At 43.7% G+C, this 25,208-nt stretch overlaps 1 protein-coding gene across 2 annotated transcripts in view; it reads left to right on the top strand.

The window, feature by feature from the left end:
• CEP135 (centrosomal protein 135) overlaps positions 1-25,208 on the top strand; it is a 435,470-nt gene that overhangs the window by 22,191 nt on the left and 388,071 nt on the right. For both annotated transcript variants that reach the window (XM_029587343.1, XM_029587336.1), the window contains exons 2-3: positions 13,210-13,367; positions 20,956-21,146. In XM_029587343.1, the coding sequence (XP_029443203.1) occupies positions 13,255-13,367; positions 20,956-21,146 (304 nt within the window). In that variant the 5' untranslated portion in view covers positions 13,210-13,254. The remainder of the gene's footprint in view (positions 1-13,209; positions 13,368-20,955; positions 21,147-25,208) is intronic.

Raw genomic sequence — 25,208 nt, 5'->3', positions numbered from 1 at the left:
ACATTGGTTCTGAATCTTCCTCCCTGGAGCTTCAAATCGTGACCCCTGGTTCTGCTGATTTTTTTTCCTATGGAAAAGGTTTGTCGTTGTCATTGGATCATTAAAACCTTTCAAGTATCTGAAAGTCTGTATCATATCACCTCTGCTTCTCCTTTCCTCCAGGGTGTACATATTTAGATTCTTCAATCTCTCCTCATAAGTCATTTGATGAAGACCTTCCACCTTTTTGGTCACCCTTCTCTGGACCGCCTCCATCTTGTCTCTGTCTCTTCGGAGATACGGTCTCCAGAACTGAACACAATACTCCAGGTGAGGTCTCACCAAGGACCTGTACAAGGGGATAATCACAGAGGGATGGTGCTTTTGGTTGCTCCAGATTGGCCCAGGAGACTGTGGCATGCAGATCCGTGGAGGCTTCTGGTGAATTTGCCTCTTCAACTTCCAGTGCACTGGAACCTGTTGCAGCAGGGGACTGTCCTTCAAGAAAATACGACTTTATTTTGCCTTACAGTAATGCATTTGACAGGGCTCTCTTGCTGAAATGTGGATACTCTGCAGCAGTGATCTCCACCTTGCTAAGAGCTATAAAGTTCTCTACTTCCTTGGCCCATGGGTGGATTTGGAGAGTGTATGAGGCCTGGTGTAAGGATCACAGTACTCTTCCTTGTTCAGTCAAGATACTGTTCATTTTGGAATTTTTTTGCAGGTTAGCTTGCATAAAGGCTTGGCTCTTTATTCCTTAAGTGTACAAGTAACTGCTTTAGCCTGTTTCAGGGGTCTGGTCAATGGTGGATCCTTGTCGGCTCATTCTGATATGATGCATTTTCTGAAAGGTGTGGAACATCTTCGTCCTCCTTTGTGTTTCCGGGGTCCCCATGAAGTCTCAATTTGGTTTTGGATTTTTTGGTAGGCTCTATGTTTCGACCGCTATGTATACTGTCCTTGCAGTTTCTGACCTTGACAAGTGTTCCTTGTGGCAAATTGTTCTATGCGTAGGGTATCTTTCCAGGAGCTGTTTCTCTTTTTACCAAAAGTGGTCTCTGAGTTTCAATTGAACCAGTCCATCTCCCTGCCATTTCTGGTCAGGGGGAGAGATGTAGAAGGGTTTCATCTGTTGCAGCCCTCGGATGTCAAGTGGCATATTGTGAGGTGTCGAGAGGTCATTGGGCCTTTGCGTAGGTTGGATCACCTGTTTGACCTCTAAAATCATGAGGTCTAGAATGGGTAGATGTGAATCTGTTATTTACTCTTTCGGATAATAGGACTAGGGGGCAGTCCATGAAGTTAGCATGTGGCACATTTAAAACTAATTGGGGAAAGTTCTTTTTCACTCAACACACAATTAAACTCTGGAATTTGTTGCCAGAGGATGTGGTTAGTGCAGTTAATATAACTGTGTTTAAAAAAAAAAAAAGGATTAGATAAGTTCTTGGAGGAGAAGTCCATTACCTGCTATTAATTAAGTTGACTTAGAAAATAGACACTGCTATTACTAGCAACAGTAACATGCAATAGACTTAGTGTTTGGGTACTTGCCAGGTTCTTATGGCCTGGATTGGCCACTGTTGGAAACAGGATGCTGGGCTTGATGGACCCTTGGTCTGACCCAGTATGGCATGTTCTTATAGCGGTACTAGACAGGAAGAGCCAGTCTCATGGGCTACAATAGCTTGCTGGATTTAGGAGGTAGTCACAACTGCATCCGTGGATGCTGGGAAGCTGTTACCTAGTCGGGTTTGGGCCCATTCCACTCAAGCAGTGTCATGGGCAGAAGTTAGATTGTTGTCTCCCGTTGACATTTGCCGAGCTGTGACGTGGTCTTCCTTGCACACCTTTCCAGGTATTATCGTATTACTGCAAGGATGCAGCCTTTGCACGTACGGTTCCGTGGGCAGTCTCCTGCCCTATTTGTGAGTAGCTTGGATACATCCCACTTGTTCTGGATTCATCTGACTGGACTCTAAGAAATGAGAAATTATTACTTACCTGATGATTTCCTTTTCTTTAGGACAGTTGGATAAATCCAACTTCCTTCTCTTGGCTGCCTTATGATTGCCTACTTGTGCCTACTTGTTACAGGGCTTATTGGTAACTGTTACTTCAGTCTCTAGACTAGTGTTATATTCTTGTCTGAGCTCAATGTTGGCTGAGTATTGCAATGGTTGTTTGTTTTTCAACGGTTTTTGCTAGTCTGTCCACAGATGGTTTTGAAAAGAATACTGGCAGGCTGATGAACTGCAGGGGTGTATATACTGCTGATAGGAATGCATAACTCGCTTGTTCTGGATTCATCTGACTGTCCTAAAGAAAAGGAAATTATCAGGTAAGTAGTAATTTCTCAGTTTTTCATTTGTATTCATTTAAAGTTGAATTTTAAAAGCCCCATGTGCACTGAAATTAGGGGATGCACAAATATGTTGGGCTGGTGTGCGCCGGGCGGATTTAAAAGCTGACCGGATACGCACGAACTTGCCACTGCACGCACAAATGAAAAGTTCAAAAAAGTGGCGGAGCATGAGTGTTCCTTGATTTAAGCTTGAAATTTTCATGTAAACACTTGCACACACTGGGTCCTCTACTGTGTAACTTTGCTTCTGCTATGGATGGCGTAAGTAGTAAAACCAAAAAATATAGGCAGGTCAGCAGGGTTTTAAAAGTAGATGCTAACGGAGGGAAGGGAGGCTATTAGTCTAGGGGGGAGTTTGGAAGTTCTATCCCTTTACTGGGAAAATGGCCAATGGCGGCACACATGACTTTTAAAATTCTCCCACTTATGCGGTAGAAGTGGCATTCATCTACTTAAAATTACATGCATATGTGCACACTAATTTATAATGTGTGTGCATATACGCATGTGTGTTATAAAATGGCCACATCCCTGGGCACAGCTGAAAACATGTGCACATGTTCGCTTTCGTGCAGCTTGAAAGTTACTGTCCCTGAATTTAGCCATTAAGCTAACCTTTCATTATAAATAAGAAAATCCCATTGAATCTTGCTTATCCAACTGACACACACACACATAACCACTATTAAGCAGGAATAGATGAAAACAGAATGAGTGATTTATTAGCTGTTAAATGATAAATACCATACTCAGTTTATTTGTTTTACAATTTTAATTCAGGAGTAAAATTAAACTTCAAATACTATCCTTAAATCTTTTTTTTTTTTTTTTTGATGCACTATCCGGCTGATGCAATATCGGGCACTCAGGTTGGTGGCTGCTTAACACTTGTTTGGATGTGCGTTTTGGAGCGCTAGACTTAAGCCCGATGCAATATGGTGATTAGCACATCCAAAACGCTCATCCAATTGAGCACATAGTTAATAGGGCTCCTCACATGCAAACTCTCATATAGATGAGGCAAATTTAATGCCTGCTGTGCTTAAGGGCTCATGAAAAAACCAAAAAATCCTGCTTTCTGTGATTCCTCCTGTTGGTATCGTTGCAATACAATAGGAGGAACCACAGAAAGCATCCTTAAGTTCTGGCCAGATTGAAGGAGTGAATAAATTAATATTAAATGTCACACTTAACAGTAAGTAGAGTGAATAAATTGATTGGTCCATTCATTGTCACATGTCAGTGAAAGGACAAATCCCCTTTCAGAAGGCTGTCTTGAAGGAATTAGTCCTTTCACTGACGAGTATCAGTGAAATGAAAAGGGCCAATCGGGAACAGCCTTGCCGGGGATGGGGTGGGGAGGGAGTTCTGGCTAGGCTGTTGTGGACATACAGCCACTCTCCTGGGCGCCCAATGTAGAGTGCTAAGGGCAAACAAATTTTCAGTGGCACGTCCCTTTTAGCACAGCAGCTCATTTGTCTATTGCATCGAGCACCCAGCAGAGGTGGATGTGCATGCGTTCAAAAAAAGTGCGCCCAATTTGGACGTATGTTTTTTTATGTGATGATATTGCCTGTTTATGTATTTTACAGCAGTGTTTGTATTTTAATGGAAGATAACCGATGATTGTAGTTTAGGGAGCTGGAAGTTAAAGTACAGTAGGTTTTCTGAAAATTATAGCTGAAATGTATTATACTTTGCATTTTAAAGAAGTATGACTTTTATTCAGTTTAGAGTGTTTCCCATATATCCTTGGTCTTCCAGCTCAGTTGGAGCATGCCCCAGTAGGGGCAAAGTGCTGAGATCTTTCACAGCTATCCAAGATTTTTTTCCCATGTATACTTCTATATCTACCCTGGCCACTACAGCGACAGCCTTCTCCAGTACCAGATACAAGTGTGTGCTTGAGTCAGTAGGTATCACTCTTGAGTGATGAAAAAGGACCGTACTCCCTTCTGTGGCTCTAAATACTGCCTCAGCAGCAGCCACCCAAACCCTGCTGGCATAAGGATCAGAGCTGAATCTGGAAATTGAACTTGGCAAGCTTGGCCATCGAACAAGCCCTATACAGTGGGTAGAAATAACATGATTTGATCAAAGTAAGCACCACCAACTCATGCTGTATGTACACTTCTTGACACCTTCTCTTCTTGTGGTTGGGATCAGATCATATCCTCCACAACCCATACAAAGGGTCATACCTTTGATCTGTGCTTTCTGAATAAGTCTACCCTCTTTGTGTATGACACTGGTGTTTTAAGCAAAACAATACCATGGAGTAATCATTTACTTGTATCTATCTCTATTTCATCCAAGTTTAGACAAACACCTGCCACTTATAATCAACCATTCATTAAAAAACATGGTTTTATTGACCCACAAGACTTTGCCACTGAACTTATACCATTATTAGAGAATGACACAGAGGAATCTTCTGATGTGTTTTTATCTTTTCCCATCGATAGCAGGGCTGAATTAGCCATGCTGTCTGGGACATCCTCCGGTGGTCTCGAGGCGGGGCTTCATCTAGCTGTTACAGAGCTTTGCTCTGTGCAGCTGCGTACATCTTCCCGCGTGGACTAGTACCCTCTACTCCCTCAGTCTGTTCTTTCTGTGCCACTGATCGCACGCGGAGCTCTTCCCCCTCAGTCTTTTTCAGAGGAAAAAGCACTTTTCAGTGTTATCATGGGGCTGAGACCGCCTGGCTTCAAATACTACCAGTGATGTCTATCACCGGCCACAACTACTACTGTGTCTACTTGGGCCTGCACTACGACCAGTTGTCTTGCCGCGACTATGGTCACATGTTTCTCCGGGCCCAGCGACAACGGTACGAGAAGTGGCAAGGCTCAGGGAGGACTATGGGAGCTCTTATGCCCCGCCATCGAAATCCCACTCCTCGCCCAGGCCTGGCATGGAGCGACCAGAGAAAAAGAGGGCCTTCTCCCTTGGGCTCTAAGGTAAGAGCATCAAAAGAACCAAGATGCCCGCAGCCCTATCGGAGCAACCTTCGTGGCCCAAGAGCTCAGGCCGTGCATCGCAGGGACGTGAGCGGGAGCGCAGTCTGCCCTAGGCGAAGCCAATGCAAGTGAAGCCAACGCAAGAGCCCAAGCGTATCGACTGGCCTGGGACTCCGATGCTGGATTGCCCCATGAATGCGTTGGCCGATCGCACCACATTGAGCCCCAACGCACAATGCACTGTGAAGCCCCATGATGCACTGACTGGTCAGGATCGCCCTCGGGAACAGGCCGCATCACGTCACAGGACCTCGACAAAGCCGGCCACACACAAGCACCATCATGACTCGCTTGGGGAAGGTGCATCGGATGTTGCTTCTTTGTCCGAATACCCTGACTCTGAAGCTGCTTCTTTGTCAATGCGGCTGTATTCAGACATCTCCTCTGTGTCCAAACAGAAGAGGAGATCCACTCAGCTACAGGAACTGCTGGTGGAATGACCCTGTCTTCCGCAGGTCGTACCCCCACTGACATACAGACCTCAGGGTCCGGACTCTGACATTCTGCTTGCTGCCATCCCGGGTCCCTCTGGGGGGTGTTCACCCTCCTCCAAGTGGAGAGAGAAACAGCTGGAACACAGACCTCTCCAGCCCTCCCCATGAAAGTTCTGGTGGAGCAGGCCATTTTCCAGATCTCAGCTGTTTTATCCGGGCTTTTCATGTCCTTGGAACCCAGCGACCAAACACTGCTTCTGTCTAGTCTGCCATCTGGGGAAGCCCCTCATGAGGGTGAAGCACAATCTTCTAAATGGAAGCCACAGAAGAGGCCTCATTCCCCTTCTCAGTTCTCTCCCCAACAGAGCTCTGTTTTCACAGGACTTGCCCCCCTCATCCCTGGGATCATCTGAGGATGCCGTCTGACCTACTTGAGGAGCCACCTGAGCCCTCCTCCCCACCAGAGGACCCCTCCTATTCAAAATTCATTGAAAAGGTGGGAGCAAGACTCAGTGTCGAGACCAAGAAGGTCCCAAACTCAAGAGCGGAGGTCATGGGCATACTAAAGATATTTGAAACACTTCTCCCACGGTGTCCTGATCATGGTATTAGAAAAGGCCTGGTAGTCACTGTTCTCTACAGACTTCTGGGAAGATGGACCTGAAGTTTCAGATGAGACAATCCCCATACCATACCTCTCCTCAACTTCCGCATGCCTCCATCATCGTAGAATGTGCCATGAAGTGAGCTAAAAAGATGAGGCTGCACTCCAACACCACTGGGTAAGGACAGCTGCTACCTGGATGACTTTAGTAAATGGTCCTTCCAATCTGCCTTGCTGTGTGCCAAAATACAACACCAATTTTACATCACCCAGTATCTCTAGAAGTGCCTCTAGTCTCTCAAATCCTTCTTCGGGGACGACCCATCATCCACCGGGTTCTCACAACCAGTACTGGACATGGAGGAAGGGTTATGTCACCTTCTCCATACCATATACAAATCCTTTGAAACATCGTCAAGAGCTTCAGCCATAGCAGCTCGTCGTCTTGCCTGGCTCAGAGCCAGTGTGATTAGAGAGGATGAACATGAGAAGCTGGTGGCCCTCCCCTGCAAAGGAGACAATCTGTTTGGAGACAAGCTGTGGGAAACTGTTTCATTGTTGAAGGAGCAGAATGTAGCAGTCCTGTCCCTGGCTTCTCTGTCTGACCTGTCTACGGGTGCAAAGTGCTACTATCCGGCGTACCGTAAATCCAGCTTTCAGAGATATCTGTTCTGTTCCTACCTGATGTATCGGGGCCAGATTTCCAACTGCTGTGCCAGCCCCCCCCCCCAGCAACCTCAGCAAAGGAGCAGATCCAGAGACCAGCAGCACCAGCCATCCAACCCGTACTCCTGGGGAAATTCTGCGCTACTGCGGAATGCAGAATTTGCACAGAATTCCTCCTTCGCACAGAATTCCTCCCTCACCTCGCAGATTTCTTCACTTGTCGCAGTTCCCACAGATTTCATCACCGCTGCGCAGATTTCTTCTCTCCCTGCCCTCGCGATTTCCTCCCACGCCGGAAAGGGATAAAAAAAAAACCCACGGGAAGCATGCCGTGCACAGACAGCGGCCAATCTGGGACAGCGACGTCAGGTGGCGCAGGGAGAGTGGGGACAACGGCGGCTCAAGGAGCAAGCAGCAGGGAGGAGAAGAGGGAGAGAGAGAAGGAAGGGGAACAGAGGGGAGGGGGAAAGAGAAGGTGAGAGCGAGCAGTGAGGGTGTGCGGTTTGGCTCAGGTAGCGGCAGATGCTGAGGCCTATGGTTTATTTTTTTTCCTGTCTGCAGCGTGAGTTATCTGCGGCCAGGGAAGCTCATTGGGCGCTGGGGGTGGAAGCGGGTCACGAATGCCAGCCAGGCACACGCCTGTACCCCCCGGGGGGGAGAGGGTATTTCGACGACTGGGTCCCATTAAGCTTCCGATCAGCAGCACTGTCAGAGATCGGCCTGTTCTTATCTCGCTTCCCCCCTGTCGAACTGGGACTTGGACTCCCGAGTCCCCTGAAAGCTGTAAAAAAAAAAAAAAAATCAAAAAAAAAATCAAAAGTCCCAGCCGTGCAGGCGGTGGTGAAAACTAGGACTGGATCTCCATGTGCTTGGTGTCTGTGTAGCCTTTCTTGTCCCAGAACTGGGGTGCACAGCAAGCCAGCCAGCTCTGGTTTTCAGACTGTAACGCGAAGACATGATTTTTATTTTCCTTCTTTTGGCCTACTTCTTAGACCCTTACCTCCCACTTCTCTTACCCCTATTCAGATTTGAGGCTAGCTTTTAACCGGAGGAGATTAGATTGACCTTTATGGCTCTTATCTGCTGCTATATAGTGTCATGGTATCATGGAATTTGTTGCCAGCTTATGTTTGGGGAGGGGAGGGGGACAGAGAAAGAGATGAGGGAAAGAGAAAGAAGGTGGGAGGGGGAAAGAGAGGGGCTAAAGAAGAGGCCCTGGCCCTGAGAGTGTATGTTTGAGCCCTTGTGTTTGTGAGCCAGTGGGTAGGTGTCTACCTGGGAGTCTGTGTGTGTGTGTGAGAGAGAGAGTTGTATGTGGGGAGACAGAACGTGTGTGTGAGAGAGAGAGTTGTATGTGGGGAGACAGAACGTGTGTGTGAGAGAGAGAGTTGTATGTGGGGAGACAGAACGTGTGTGTGAGAGAGAGAGTTGTATGTGGGGAGACAGAACGTGTGTGTGAGAGAGAGAGTTGTATGTGGGGAGACAGAACGTGTGTGTGAGAGAGAGAGTTGTATGTGGGGAGACAGAACGTGTGTGTGAGAGAGAGAGTTGTATGTGGGGAGACAGAACGTGTGTGTGAGAGAGAGAGTTGTATGTGGGGAGACAGAGAACGTGTGTGTGAGAGAGTTGTATGTGGGGAGACAGAGAACATGTGTGTGAGAGAGTTGTATGTGGGGAGACAGAACATGTGTGTGACAGATGGCATGTGAGAGAAAGCATATGTCTGATATTATGTAAGAGAGACAGTGAGCAGGGATACTCAGGAGGAGAGGTTAGCAACAACTGCAGCAGTCCCTGCCAGCTTGGCTCATCTGCCAGCAGCAGCAATTGACACTGCTGGCAGATGAGCCAAGTTGCCAGGGACACTCATTGCACTGAAATGCAGAATAATTTGCGAAAAATATTGTGTTATTTTGAAAAATAAATGTGCAGAATTTAGAAAATATGTGCGCAGAATTTTCAATTTTTTTGCACAGAATTCCCCCAGGAGTAAACCCTGCATCTAAACCCCCACAGTTTTTAAAAGATGCAGGGCTGCCACCATCAACCGCAGTGGAGGGCAGGATAGCACAATTTTTCAATGCCTGGTCCACGATCACATCTGACCGATGGGTGTTGGACATCATCTGTGATGGCTACCGACTGAACTTCAAACATTTCCCTCCCACGCTTCCCTGGATAGCAGGCCCTTGCAAGGGCCTCTCAACACTGCAGATCCTCTGGGAGGAGCTGTCTATGCATCTCGCCTAGCGAGCCATCCAGGTGATTCCACCGCAGCAGCGAGGAAGGGTATTCTCTTCCCTGTATTTCTTCATACCCAAGAAGTTGGGAGGCCTTCGCCCCATATTGGATTTCCGGGAGCTGAGCAAATTCCTTCCTCAAGGAAAAGTTCAAGATGATTTCTTTGAAAACTATCCTACCCTTCCTTCAGCCCAAGGACTGGATGTGCTCCTTGGATCTCAAGGATGCCTATTCCCACATTTCCATGCACCGCTCCTCATAGCGCTGCCTGTGCTCCCCTTTGACCTATCTTCTGTCCCCAGGATCTTCACCAAATGTCTGGCAGTGGTGGTGGCCCACATCTGTCGACACCCCCCCCCCTCCCTGGACAGCCTGGGGAGAGAGAGAGAAGGAAGGGGGGGGATTTTGTTTCAAATCTCTGTTGTATTGGAGACTAAGGGAGCAGAGGGCGCTAGTTCAAGCGGGAAGATGTGTGCAGCCGCACAGAGCTGTTGAGTTCTGGAACAGCTAGATGAAGCTCGAGGCTGCCAGAGGATGTCACACACAGCATCCTGCTAACTATGCTATCCTGCTATATAGGATAATGCATTACTATCCACTCTTGATAAACTAATACTGGTCAAAGAATTTTACAAGGAAATGGCAACATATTGCTCATTGATTTACCAATGCCCTGCAAAAACAAAAATGTAATTTAAGGACGGCATTGCGCAAATGGCATCACCAACCAAATCCTTCTAACTTATGCCTTTACAAGCAATACTTGAAAATATGCTAAGACGTTTTAAAAGCCCAAAAGGCTTACATTTATTCAAAATTAAGTCATTTAACAAACCCAGTGAATTATGCCATTCAGTTAATGAGATGATTAAACCTATCTTGAACCTTTTCAGTTTTGCCACCTACATTTCTCAGAATAAATATTGCTGAAACTTTTGCAAATTTCTTTATTGATAAAATAATGTTAAACTCTATCCTTGCCCCCACAGATAAAATCAATGATGAATATAGCCCAGATAATAAAAACTGGGACGAATTTCAAGAGAAGTCTGAGGCAGATATAATTTAAATCAGCATTATACATAATTACAGCTCATCTTTGTGTCCATTAAATCCCTGTATCACAATGCTATTAAAGTCAATAAAAATTGAAATTTCTAGTTTCATTGCACAATTCATTGATGCCTCCCTTACTGAAGGTGTTATACCAGATCCCCTTAAAAGGGCCATAGTTTGCCCTACTGTTTAAAAAACAAACAAACAAACAAAAAAAAACCAATGCAGATCCCACTATGCTGTCTAACTACAGACAATTTCTTTGTTCTATTTAGCAAATATTCATGAGACTGCAGTCTTGGAACAACTAAACATTTTTATTGACTCTAATAGCATTTTAGATCAGTACCAATTTGGCTTCCGTAGACGACATAGTACTGAACTGCTACTTCTTTCGAACTTTGGCACTGTCAGACAAGGCTTTGATTGTGGTACATCTTACTTCCTTGTCTTACTTAATGTCTCCGGAAGCCTTTGATACAATTGTTCATAATATAGGTATTTCTGGACATGTACTATCATGGTTTACCTCATATCTATCTAATAGAACCATACAGGTCAAAGTTGACTCCTTCTTCATGTCATCCTGCCATTCTGTAGTTTCTGGTGTACCCCAAAGGATCAGCGTTATCTGCCACACTATTTAACAGCTACATGACCACACATTGTTGAATTTTAGCTGACTTTAGGGTACATGATAAAATTTATGCTGATATTCAATTTCTTTTCCCAATTAAAACAACTTAGACTCAAACTAAACAGTTCTTGACACATTGTCATTCAAAACTGGCTAAATCAAAACAAATTGGCATTGAATATTAACAACTAAAATAATACACCTTTCTAGATTCACATCTTCCAATATACCAAAAGAGATGTTTCAAAAATCATTTCATTTACTAATTCATTCCAAAATCTCGGAGTCATAATTTACTCATCACTAAATATGAATGTTCATATCAAATCATTAATTCAAACTTCACACTTCAAATTGAGTGTTATGACGCCTTGAACCTTTTCTTGACATTGACTTCCTTACTGTCTTACAGGCACTTTTCTTTTCAGGTACTGATTACTATAATTCTTTACTCCTAGGTTTCCCGATTTTATGCTATATGTCTGCTCCGGATTATTCAAAATTCTGCCACTCCTCTATTAACACCCCGATTTGTGAACATATCACTCCCATATTACAGTCACTCATTGGTTACCAATTACTTTCCGTATACAACACAAATTAGCCACCATTGTACATTCTTATCAATAACTTACACTCTCCATGGATTAACACCATAATGAAAATACACACTTCTGTTATTTATTTAGAGATTTTTTTATATACCGCGGCACATCACCTCTGTTTACAGCAAACAGTAATGCAGCAACAGGCTTTACAATAAAATATTAAACGGAGCAAAAAACAAATAACATGTTTAACAGTTAATTTAGCAAATATCATTGGCGTAAGAGTAACAAGGATTACTGAGAGTTTGATTTACATATAGAAATATACAATAGAGAGCTTTTCTAGGGAACAAGTGCGGGTAAGGATGGGATGGGGGGGGGGGGGGGAGGAAGCAGGAGGGAGGTTAACAGCGACGTATGGGGCCCAGTCAGTCATGGGTATGCTTTTTTGAACAGCCAGGTTTTTAGGTTTTGTTTAAATTTTCTGTGGCAAGGTTCCTGGCGCAGTTCAGAGGTCATACTGTTCTATATTGTGGTTCCTGCTATGATGAGAGAGCGTTCTTTTGTAGATGCATGTTTGGTAAGTTTAGGAGAGGGGATCGGCAGTTTGGCCTGATGCTGCGATCTTGTTGGTCGGTTTGTCTTCTTGAAATATAGGTGTTCAGAAAACCATTGCATGTTTTGGTTATGAATGGCCTTGTGTATTAGCGTAATGAATTTGTATATAATCCTGGATGCAACGGGTAGCCAGTGAAGAGACTGAAGAGCAGGAGTGATGTGTTTGTGAGTATGCGGGCAGCTGCATTTTGTAGCATTTGCAATGGTTGTAACGTATTTTTTGGTAAGCCTAACAATAATGAGTTGCAGTAGTCAAGCTTTGACAGGATTGTAGCTTGTAGAACTGTGCGGAAGTCATACGGGTGTAGGAGTGGTTTGATACGCTTTAGTGTATGGAGCTTGAAAAATCCATTTTTAACAGTAGCAGTGATGAATTTTTTAAATGTGAGATTGTTGTCAATGATGATACCAAGGCTGTGGACTTGTTGTGCAGTGGGAGGGCAGACTCGGGATAGGAAAGTTGTATTCAACTTTCAACTGTATTCAACTGATTGGATGAACGCAGTGTTAGAGCACTGCGTTCATCCAATCAGAACCTTTTGAATATCTCTTCTCTGAAGACAGCCCGTTTGGACGAAACCAGAGTGTGCCTTCTCAATAGCAGATCCTATCTTCTGGAATTCATTCCCTAAAGAAACTCATAATTTGAAGGAACCCAAATTTTTCAGAAAAACCCATCTCTTTAAACAAGCCTTTGAAGATTAATCTTATTTTGTCTTTTTATTATGGTATTATGATGTCTTATGATTTATTATATTTTTATAATTTGCTTTGTGACTTTTATATTTTTATTTATTTGATGATGATTAACTATGAATGTCATGTTTTACCCCGCCCTGTACATAGGAAGGGATGGTAAAAAATGTTTTAAAATAATCTCAACATAGTTTATTTAATTTGATTGCTTTTGGTCATAATTGAACTTTTTACTTTATCCTGTGGTATATTTATTGCTGGGATTGGATTAAAGAACTGTATCTGTTTCAAATTGTGTGTACTTCTATATATTTATCTATATATTATATTTTTGTCTTGCAGGATATTTATCTGGAGGGATGAAATAATTTCTGAATTATTCTCACAATGAGTACAGCTGTGGAGCGAAAGTTCATTAACCTCAGGAAAAGGCTGGATCAGCTGGGCTACAGGCAACTTCTGGGAATTGAGTCTCTGCCTTTAGTCGAAAAACTTTTCAGGTATCTTAATGCATGCTTTTTTATGTTGTGTAGCAATCTTTAGTTTAAAATCTCAAATACAACTCTTTAAACAATATTTATGGAGAACCGTTTATCTTTAGCACTGAGTATTTTCTTAGCATTTAGACAGATGGGTACAGAATAAGTGGGTTATGCACCTCTACTAGCAGATGGAGACTGAGCAAAGCTAACATCACAGTGTATGTACCCCCTGTAGTGACATCAGTCCGCCAGTATTCTCAGTCTCCAACAGATGGTGACTGTGCATCTCTCTACTGGGGTTTGTTTAAAGTTTTCAGAAAGAGAAAAGAAGAGAGAAAATTAATTTGTCCCACTCTCCTGTGGTGATACCATATGGTCCCTCCCTCAGTTGAGAATTCCTGAGGTGATATATGTTGGATTTTCATTCAGATGAGTGCTTGGTCCGGTAGCTGGTTTTCAGCTGGCGTGGACTTAGCTGTAAAAGACAGCTGAAAGGTAAGTGGGTGCAGGAAGCTGAGCGCAGCAGTGACAGAATATGCCCTCTCCCCAGCAGCTGGAGACAGATTCCGTACTCAGCCAGGATGGGTTGAGCTCAGGTAAAGCAACAAAAAACAGGAGGAGGGATTTTTGTAAGGATTCCTCTGGTTTCTGTGCTCGGTGCGCTGATCCAACGTTCATTCTGGTCTCTGAGGGAGATTAGGGGACGTGGTAGCCTGTCGGGTTGATCGGCCTTTTTGGGCTAGGCCCTGCTCTCATGCTTATCACTGTGCGCTACATAGTAGGCTGCGGTAGTGTTTTCGCACGTTTTCCTGTGCATTAGGCTGCCCTCTTCAAGATCATTGGTTCGTGCGAGTGCGTCCAGCCGTGCGTCCAGTTGGTGCCCTCTTTTTGGACACTTCAGTTGGGCGCCTGCTTGGGTGTCCAGTTGGTAGCGGCATCTATTTGAGGCACATGCTTGCCTATATGCACAATCTGAGCGGCATTGAGGGCGCTCTGTTTTTGGGTGCTTATCGAGGCACAGGGTTGTAAACTTAAATTTTGGATGCCTATTTTTTTGCAGTGTGAATACTTCTGGACTTGCACCTTTCAGTCGCCTGTTCAAGCGTACTGACAAACTGATGCCTATATCTAAGAAACCTAAGCACCTTATCTTCTGTGCTGCTTGTCATATTTGGGGGTATCAGCCTGGTGTCCCCTCTAACTTGTGCCAGTGCTGCTTGGAGGCTCAGGGATAAGTGCCTTTGTCTGATTTTACTAAGTCCAGTTCTTCCCAGCCTGATGCGGGCCTAGGTAAAGACGTGTCAGAAAGGGCGCCTGACTTTGGAACTCCCCTAACTGGTTTGTCAGCAGGGGAAGGTAGTACAGAAGGCACAGGACCAGTGCCTCCTTGTTTTGGCATGGATCTTTCTGCCTTTTCTTGGGTGGAATTATTTTTATTTTTTTTAAGGATTGTGGTTCTTTCTTCAGGCGCAGTCCTCGGCCCAGACTAATCTCTTGCCAGGTCAGTCGCAGGTGGTGACCTCCCGCATGACTGGTGCTGTGGTTAAGTGTCGAAGTACATCTACATCGGCAGCCGGTCTTCCTGATAGGGACTCGGATGGCATTGATAATGAATCCGATCCTTACTCCCTGGAGGATGGAGAAATTCCTCCAGGATTGGAGCCATACAGGACTGTGTTGCGGTTCTTTCACAGAGATGAGTTACCGGTTCTGATTTCCCAGGCATTAAAGATGCTGGGATTCCCTGGGGCTGAATCCATGTCTGAGTCAAAGATCCCATTTTGATTTCTTTGCGGTTCCTCAGTTACTGAAGGATAAGAGAAGCAGATGCTGTGCTTCTTTAGAAAGAGAGGTTCTAGGGGATCCAAGCATTTTCGACCTTGCAGAGGAGCGGCCTTTCAGAGGACTCAACATTTCGGTAGGGCTCAGTCCTTTCATCCCAGACAACACAGATGGGATGCAGGCTCGGGAAGTGGAACCCCCCTGAGGGCTGTGGTTCCAGTGCCCATGTCTCCAGAAAATATGGGGGGATGATTCGTTATGTCAAAGAAAGAAGGCTGGTTTTGTCCCATCCTGGATCTCAAAGGGGTCCACCATTATTTGTGGGCGATTCATTTTTGCATGGAAACCTTGCGCTTGGTGGTGATGGCCGTGCTGTTAGAGTTTCTGATGTCCTTGGATCTGCCCGAGGTGTACCTGAAAATTCCCATCTGGCTAGAGCATCAACATTTTCTGTGATTTGTGATTTTGGGACATCATCAGTTTCGAGCACTGCCTTTTGGTCTGGTCACCACGCCCAGAACTTTTTCCAAGATTATGGTGGTGGTGGTGGCAGAGTTGAGAGGATTTGATTCTGGTACACCTGTACTTGGATGACTGGCTGATTTGGGCCAAGCCTTCTGGTGTCGCAGAAGGTGATCTCCATGTTGCAGGAACTTGTTTGGGAGGTGAACTTGGCCAAGAGCAGTCTTCAGCCATCTCAGTCACTGGAGTATCTCTGTGTTCGGTTCGACATGAAGCAGGGCAGGGTGTTCCTGCCAGAGGGTTGTTTTCAGAAGTTGATGGCGCAGGTGCGTCTTTTGATGAACACAATATGCCCGACAGTGTGGTCCTATGTTCAGGTGCGTGGATTGATGGCTGCGATCCTGGAAGTGGTGCCATGGGTGATTGTGCATATTTGTCCTCTTCAGTGCACTCTGCTGTCTCGTTGGAGCCCACGGTCTCAGGACTATTTGATTCGGCTTCATCTGCTGATGGAGGTCTGCACTCACCTGCAGTGGTGGTTAAAGGCAGATCATCTGAGAAACGGGGTTTCCCTAAGCTCACTGGACTGTCTGGTACTCACAACAGATGCGAGCCTCCAGGATTGGGAGGGTTCCTTGTCAGGAGCTGACAGTGCAAGTGGTGGGTGCCAAAGTCTCTCTGGAGTATCAATCAGCTGGAAGCCGATGCGGTCTGATGACAGGAATTTGCCTGCTAGCATTCAGGAAATATCTTAATTGCAGTACGTGAAAGAAAATATAAGTATTTCCCTGCAATTTTACGATACATTTGCAAGGATACTTAACAAGGAAACTTGCTTCCAAGAAATTACTTTGGGCTTTAATTCCAGGAATGCCTTGCAGCGAAGTTGGGTGGATTTGGCAAGATCAGGGTAGATTCTTACCACTTCACCCAGAAAAGGTATACTCAAATTTTTATAATAGGAGCGCATGACTGTATTCACTTCGTAATCAGAATGAAAAGTCACCATCAATGTCTCTCTCTAACTTCTATTCCGGATTCTTCCAGGTATTGGGTTAAATTAATGAGGTTCTCTATAGGATTGAATCTTAATGAATTTTGCTTCTGTGATAGGCATATCACTTTCTTTACCAGTGGAATTTTGTCATGAGGGATTTTTAAAATATCCCCCATGTAACTTTTTAGTGTTACCAAGCTCAGTTCATCTTTTATCTTGTGGAAATTTAACATCCGCAGATTCAAATGACATATTGTTTTCTAAAAACTCTATTTTCCTCACAGTGGCCATCCTTTCTTCCAATCTTTGAAGTGCAGTCCCTTGTTCCTGTAGAATTTGTTGATGGTCCTGGGCTACTAGATCTAACTTAGAGGAAACTCCATGCAATTTTTGTGATTGCTCCTGAAAATTAGTTGCAAATCCAGCCATAAGGTCCCATAGGGAGTCCAGCGTAACAACTGTTGGTTTCTTAACCCCAGCTGTGCCTTGACTCACCCCGGTAGCTCCAGTCATAGAATAATTTCCTTCTGCCGCCTCAGGCTGAGCGTCTCCGCCTGCTTCCACTCTTTCTCCAGCGACCTCCCGTAGCTGTTCCGGGGTCAACGTCCTCACTACCTCAGGGCTGGAGCTGCTGCGCCATCTGACTGGGGTACGTACGCCGGTCCGTACACCTCCGGTTCCTCCAGTGGTCTCTGATCCTCCTGAGGGGGAAGCTAGAAACAATTGCCATGGGTCTGGAGGGCTTAAGGTTATTTCCCCTGGTGAGAGCAGTACTCCTCTTTCTGCTCCACCAGCGGGAGTTTCCGCCCTTGATTCTGTTGTAGAATATACAAATTCCCGAATCAGAAGTTCATCCAAAGGTGGGTTAGGTTCGGATGGAAATACTCTCACCCTGCCTTTTCTTTTATGCCAAACAACATATAGTAACATATATAATATTACTTTATTAATTTCAAACAAGAAATTTCCAAAAGACTTTATGCTCAAATCTTTACAACATCACCCCAAGGAATATCCATCTAAAAATCCCAATAGAATTCTTTCTGCTTGTGAACAAATTGATTTTGAAAGATTAGTACTGTACTGTAAAGGGGATTTTCATTTGTATGTAAACAATTCATTTGGAAAAATGGAGAAATTTTAATGTTGGGAGGTGATATGAAGGATGTATGTGAATAAGTGGTACGAATGGTGTGTGATTATTGTGTGATTATGGGCTGGGATTTTTAGATGGATATTCCTTGGGGTGATGTAAATTTGAGCATAAAGTCTTTTGGAAATTTCTTGTTTGAAATTAATAAAGATTGTAATATTATATATGTCACTATGTTTGGTATTAATAGTTCTGTGATATATGATTGAATTGCCAAAGTAGTTGTATCTTTTCTTTTATGCGGCATAATTCTTAATAACAAGGAAAACTCGAGATAGAATGCCAAGCATCGGGAGCAGCAACCCTTCAGGCAGCCATCTTGGTTAGACCCCTGCTTCGGATATATTTTAAAATGTTTTTATTATGAGTTTTTGCCTCTATGGCCAACTTCATTTCGAATTCTCTCTTCGCCTGTCTTATCATTGTTTTATACTTTAAGTTTCTTAGTAATTGTCGATTGTTCATGGAACGTCTATGTAGTTTTCTACAAGTTGTAATTTTGTTTGATCATATGCTTTTTTTGGAGAGTCCTGTTTTCAGTTCACATTTGAAGCTCTTTATTTCTGTAATGAGATGTAACGACTCGGGTAGGGAGTTCCATAATTTGGAGCCCGCTGTAGAGAACATTTGATCTCCTATTTGCGTTAGATGGGTGTTCCGTGGTGTAGGTACTGTTAATAGTCCTTTGTTTTGTGATCTAAGTGTTCGTTGTGGTGTGTAAGGTTGGCGAGTCACACCTAATAAGCAGGAGTTACTTACTGATTACTTGTGGGCTGATATCACTGCAGGGGTGTATATATATATATTATATATATACTGTGGTGTCAGCTTTGCTCAGTTTCCATCTGCTGGTAGAGGTCCATAACCCACTTGTTCTGGATGCATCTGTCTATATTAAAGAAAAGGAAATTGAGGTAATTAGTAATTTCTCAATGAGGATGAGAGAGAATTATTAAATTTGACATTGAGATACCTTAAGTTAACATCTTCCCACTTTCCTCTAGATGTTCAGCATGGGCACCAGAAATCTGTGATTTCTACTTGTTTTCTTAGTCTAGCTGATTATCTGAGGTTTGGGTGTGTACAGAAACTTATCCTTTGACCTGCTTGATTCTTCTGTTGATTTCGCCATTTTGTGCAGTAATGGGGAAACTTTATTTTTCTTAGCTCAGGTTTCATAAGGAGCTAAACCTAGAAATACCAGGTTAGTGGGATAAAGAATTTCTTCCAAGTGAAAATGAAGGAATGCTGCTTATGTCTCTGTAAATGTAGTACATGCTCCTTTGGGCACCAGTGATATAGCTTCACTATCATTGGTTTAGTGTCTTTAACATCATAGCCATTTTGTTGGTGAATGATAGTGTAATTTAATACATTTTGTTCTTCAGGAACAAAATGTATTAAATGGTTTGTTTTCTTTTAAGCATGACAATTACTCATCTGTCATCACAATTATTAAACAATGACATGTAAATAAGACTATTCCTTATAAAGGGAGCTAGTGCCAGGAGGAGAGGGAGGGAAAAAAAATCACAAAATACTCCTACCATCTAAAGATGAAAATGTATTTGCTATCAGCATTCACCTGATTTGTGCATGTAATCTCAAAACAGACCAAAGAGGGTCTCGGATAAATGGAAAAAGTCATAGTTGACTCATTTCTTTACTATACTTAAAAATGAAGTAACAAATGACAGATAATTTAGCAAATTATCCTCATAGGCTTTATTGCATAGAAAAAGAATGGTGTTTTATAGCTATTAAATGCAGAAATTAAAGAACAAAAGAAAGCTGAATGCTTGAAAATCCAATATCCCCTACACACACTATAAAATACCTAGCTAAATCACTTTCTATTTTCTAGTTTTATATACCTAGAATTGATTCACCTCTTTTATAAGGAATGCTTTTAAAATCACCTGAATCTATTTTTGGTACCGTAGTCCTCTGACAGCGAGCAGCTTTTTTTTTTTTTTTTTCATACTAGATGTTTAGGGCTTTTCTGTCAGATTAATAATTATTTGAGCTGAATAAGATGGTAAAAAATCTAAAACCTGTATTTGACAGTACAGTCCATGGCCGTTGGGTAAGTGTTGTGGGTAAGAGCCACTTTTGGGGAGAGAGGGGGAGAAAAGCTGTTGGTGCATTGAGTGATGGTAAAGGCAGTGATTAGGGCACCTAGTTGGTGGTCTGGAAACCCTGAAATGATCCTATCATCCACCTCATTGTGTGACATTGCACAGATCACTGAACCTCCCTGCACTTAGTTTGTGATTTATAAAGTATTTGAGATAAATATCATTATTACATAGTCAATTGTTTTATACAAATTTCTCTTTAATGTAGTTGGATAACTGGGATCGGTCTCTCTGTGGAGTGGCAGGGCTGCACGCCGACCCATGTTCCCTGGGTTCTTCCCTTGACTTTGGGGAGATTACAAGTCTTTCAATGCTGTTAGGGGTTCTTAGAGATTTTCTGCAATAGTACCAGTTAAAAACACACAGATGCACAGTGATGGCAGTTCAAAATAAATCTTGACTGAAAACTTGATTGCAGGAATATAATTGCAAGTGGATCACCTATTTACTAGCGTACATCCAGACAAAAAATAGTCTAGAAGAAAATCAGTCGCTGATAAATCTCACCCTGGCAACAGGTACTTTTCACAAGGGACATTTGCTGGGCAAGTTCCCAATGGTACCTGCAGACTTAGATGCAGTCTCTTTCTCAGTAGACACTGGAAACATATGCTGATACTCTGCAGAAAGCCCTGCTAATGCTGGCTTGTAAGCAGCAGTTCTGTAATAGACCTCCAAGCCCAGTAGTTATCCCTTGACTCCAACTTGAAACGCCACTCTTGGACTCTGAATATAGAGCAATATTGTCAACATTTTGTTATTGCATCCAAAGCCAGCTATAACATCGGTTCTAAAGGTAAGCTGGGTTGAAAACAATTGAGGGAAATAAGATCAGATACTTATTAGCACTGCATTATATTAGTTTTCTAAACAAATATTTAGTCAAATTTAGCTATTGATTATGCTAGAGAAGCTTCCTTCTGCTCTTAGTGAGATGCATTATATTGAGTGTATATACAGATAAGTTTCAAACAAATTTAGCACTTTTTCAGCTAGTCTGGTAAAGGTATGCTAAAGGACATTAAGCAGATGTGCTTCTGTACTAGAAAAAGCTCTGTTGGTCTTTTATTTCAGTGACCTTGTACATACAACAGAAAGCCTTCGCAATGCAAAATTAACAGCTGGGAAAACTGAAAAGGAAAGTAAAAACTTAGATGCTCTTCTAGAGCCTTACAAGATAGAAAATGCCAGACTTGTCAGAGAAAATAATGAGCTTCACCTAGAGTTACTGAAACTAAAAGAAGAATCTGATCGTCATATCAAGGGTAAGAGCACATGTTTACATTATTTTTAAGCTAATAAAACATATTTACATTGTTAGAGTGAGTTGAATTTTGATCTGTTTTGGTTAAGATACCATCTACTGCGGGGAGCATGTACATCATTAAGAAACATAGAAATGTGACAGCAGAAAAAGACTGAATGACCTATCTAATCTGCCCATTCACCCAACTAATCTAGTTTTATAATTTCCCTTTATTCAAAGATCCCTTCATGCTTTCTTGAGTTCAGATACCATTTTTGCCTCTAACTCCTCCACTGGGAGGCTGTGTCCCATGCATTCACTACCCTGTCCCTAAAGAAATATTTCCTGAGTCTACCCCCTTTCATCCTCATCCCATGACCCCTCATTCTAGAGCCTCCTTTGCAAGGAAATCTTGGAAGGAAGATAATTTAAATCTCTATCATATCTTGCCTTTCCTCTAAGGTATACATGTTAAGATCTTAGTCTGTCTCTTAATGCTTTAGAACAAAGACCATCAAGCATTTTTAGTATCCACCCTCTGGACAGACTTCAACTGGTTTATATCCGTTTGAAGGTATGGTCTCTAAAATTGTACACAGTATTCCAAATAAGGTCTCTCCAGGGACCTATACAGGGGCAAAATCTCCTCCCTTTTCTTATCATTCAGACAGGTTAATCCACTTCAACAGATGGCGACTGAGGAAAGCTGACGTCATGGTGTATAAACTCCTGCACGGTCATCATCCCACCAGTATTCTGTCTCTAGCAGATGGTAGATGTGGATTTTCCCTATAGGGGATTTCTGGTTTAAAAAAAAAACCAAACCAAAATCTATGCACCAGTTCTCCTGAGGTGATTCTTTATGGTCCCTCCCTCAGTCGAGTTCTCCTCAGGTGATATCTCATGATCCCTCCCTCAGCTGAGTGCCTTGGTCTGGTAGTTGGTTTTCTGGCGTGGACTTAGCTGCCAGGAGAGAATAGATGAAAGGCTAGCAGGTGCAGGAAGCCAAGCGTGCAGTGAAGACATTAGCCTTCTCCCCCTGCAGCCAGAGAACGACTCTGTACTCAGCTGGAACGGGATGAGTTCAGGTAAGAAAAAAAAGAGAAATGAGAGATAATGCTAGGGATTTCTCTCTCCTATTCTGGTCTCTGAACCTTGGTGGGCCGATCTGACATTTGCCTCTGCCTCCGTATGGGGGATGGAAAGTTGTGGCAGTTTTGGTGGGTTGAACGGCCTTTTGGGCTAGGCTCATTTCTCAGGTTTTGAGTTGCTGTGTGGAAGGCTGTTGTGGTGTTTGCATGCTTTTTTTTCTGCACAGATCTGCTGTGAAATAGTGTCTGACGTTGGTTCATGCCTGCATGTCCAGTCTGGGTGTCTGTCTGGGCTACGTGGTTGGGCGTACAAGTTTTAAGTGTCTGAAGTTCGCACTTATACATGTAAATATCCTATGGCCATCCTAAAAATTTGGACATTCTAAATTTGGGTGTACTGTATGGGTTTGCCTTGTACAGATAGCACAGTTGGATGCACAAATGTCAGTCGCTTGTAAGCGTGCTGCTAGTGGATGTTTTATCCATGGCGCCAGTAGTGAAGCCTAAGCGCCTTGCAATTTACACTGCTGATAAATATCTATATCTCAGCAGTATATATATGCATATACATACATACATACATACATACACACACACACATCCACCCACACACATATATGCATATAACACACCCACACTGCTGCTATATATATATCGGACATCAGCCCACCAATATTCTCTGCAAAAGCCAACTTGGGCAGACTAACAATATTTTATTATAACTAGCAACAGACAACCACTCAAACACTCAGATGGGTCACAAACCTTTGCTGCCGGGGGGGGTGTCAAGAGGCAACTCCACCCAAGCCTGCACCCCATCTGGGCTGCTTGGGACGAAAGGACAGCCTATTCAGGGGCCATCCTCTAAGAAGCCGCCCACCTAGCAACCAAGGAACCAGGACTCATTTACTGGCCTATTTTTAAACTCACTCCCAAAAAAGAGTGGTCCTTTAAGCGGCAATTCTGCAAGATTAAACTTCAAAATTGTATCGACCAAACAACTCAACCACAGCTACTGCCTGGCTACTATTCCTGAAGCTATTCCTCTGGCAGAGGTACGAACCAGGTCCAGCCAGCATCTGCCAAAAAGCTGGCAGCCGTTTCTATCACTGCCCTGGTATTCAAACCAGACTCATCAATTTACTGAGATTGGAACAAACAAGAGCAAGCCACAGGGAGCAGCAAGAGGCTATCTGCATCCTTCAATGCCACTCCCCTTTCCACAGGAATAATTGTCCGCTTGGTGACTGAACACACCAGAACGTTCCCATTTTAGAAAATGCAACTGCTCTCTCTCTCTAGCTGCCGGATCTAGGGGGTTCAGCCCTATCAAGGCTTGGCATCCTCTAAAATCAGATTCCAGAGCGTCCCATTCAAGATCATTAGGCCTTGAATGGCATCCATAATGGGGAAGTAACTTCTTTGGCTCAGAAATGGAATCAACACCCAGCACTCCCAACATCTTCAGTGTCAGAGTGAGAAGAGCTGGCAACTTATTTCTATTACAGAACACTCCCTAAAGATCGCTTTGTCCTCCTTGCCACCTGGGTCCCCATCAGAGTGACACGCAGCAGACTGAGATGTTCTCCAACACTTTCCCACGGCACAAGTCCTGTGGGATTCCGCAGCCCGTGATCCTGAAATTTTTTTTTTTTTTATATGGTTGATCCGCTTTCAATGTTCATGTAGAAAGGACTGCTGCCTTTGAAACAATTCCCCTCCAAGAAAGGTGGAAGGATCTAACACAAAACCAAGGGGTGCCAGACTGGCACCCACTGGGTTGTCCTCCCCTGATGAAATCCATTTGAGGGGGGGGGGGCCTCAAAACCAAGCAAAAACTGTCAGATCCCTTTCCAGACCCATTCCCACATCCTGCTGAGAAGGACTGGGCTCAGCAAAAGCCAGCAGGAGACAACTCTCCCTGAGCCTCTGAACAGCACTGACAAAATTAAAGGGTAAATCACATATAGAGGTCAGCTTTGTTCCGTCTCAATCTGCTGGTAGAGCTGCATAATCCACTAATGTGGATTAATCTGTCTTCACCAAAGAAAAGGAAATTATCAGGTAAGTAGTAACTTCTCATTCTCTGACTATTCCTCTCCCTATGCAGCCATACAACCCTCTGGCTTTTGCTATTGGTTTATCTACTTGTTTGTATCTGATCTTAAGGTGGCCAATCACCCCAGATCCCATTTTTCTTATTTATAAAAGCTTATTTTCCTAGCGTGTAGCAGATGGACTCATTACAAATGGGTATAGTGTGCTCATGCTAGCAGTTGGAGACTGATCTGACGTCAGCACGTGGTACATATACCCCTGCAGGAAGTGCAGGTGCTCAGTAATTTCCGTCTCCAAAGCAGTTTGGAGCTACCTCACGCTCGCTGAGCGTTTTTCCAAATTCTAACGACTAAATTTCAGTTGAGAGTAGGGTGGAAGGTGGAGGATCCTGGTGAGCCTGACTGGGTTCTGGTTTAGATTCTTGTGTAGTTTAGACTGGTTTAGACTCTTGTAGGCGAATCCGGCCACCGATCACGCTGCCCACACCAAACAAACGCAACGTCAGCCCTAAGTCCCGCCTACTTACCTGATCTCAGCCTATCAGACGCTGAGAGGGACGTTTAAATTCACTGCTCCCCAGGCGCCGCGCGCCAAAGGAGCACAACAAAGGGGCTGGCCCCTTTGTGCGCCCCTTTGTGCAGCCCCCGAGTAAAGCCTACTTCATACAGTCTTGACCCAAAATCCTCACCTTCTGACTAACGTCAGGTCTACTATTTCATCTCAGGTCTACTATTTCATCTCCGTTCTTCAGTGGCTCTCTATATCTGACCACGCTGCTATCAAATACTTCCTGTTCATCTAGAGACTTTTAAAGTCTGGGCCCTCCAAGCAATAAAAGAGCTTGCCCCTGCATCTCGCCCATTCATTCAGTACCATTAAAAAAAAAAAAAAAAAAAAAATCCTCCATTTTGCTAAACTCAAGATTCCTACAG

The sequence above is a fragment of the Rhinatrema bivittatum genome, chromosome 1 (genome assembly GCF_901001135.1).
Source record: "Rhinatrema bivittatum chromosome 1, aRhiBiv1.1, whole genome shotgun sequence".
Classification (NCBI taxonomy): domain Eukaryota; kingdom Metazoa; phylum Chordata; class Amphibia; order Gymnophiona; family Rhinatrematidae; genus Rhinatrema; species Rhinatrema bivittatum.
Note: the sequence above shows the minus strand (reverse complement) of the source record. Positions and strands in the feature narration are given on the sequence as shown.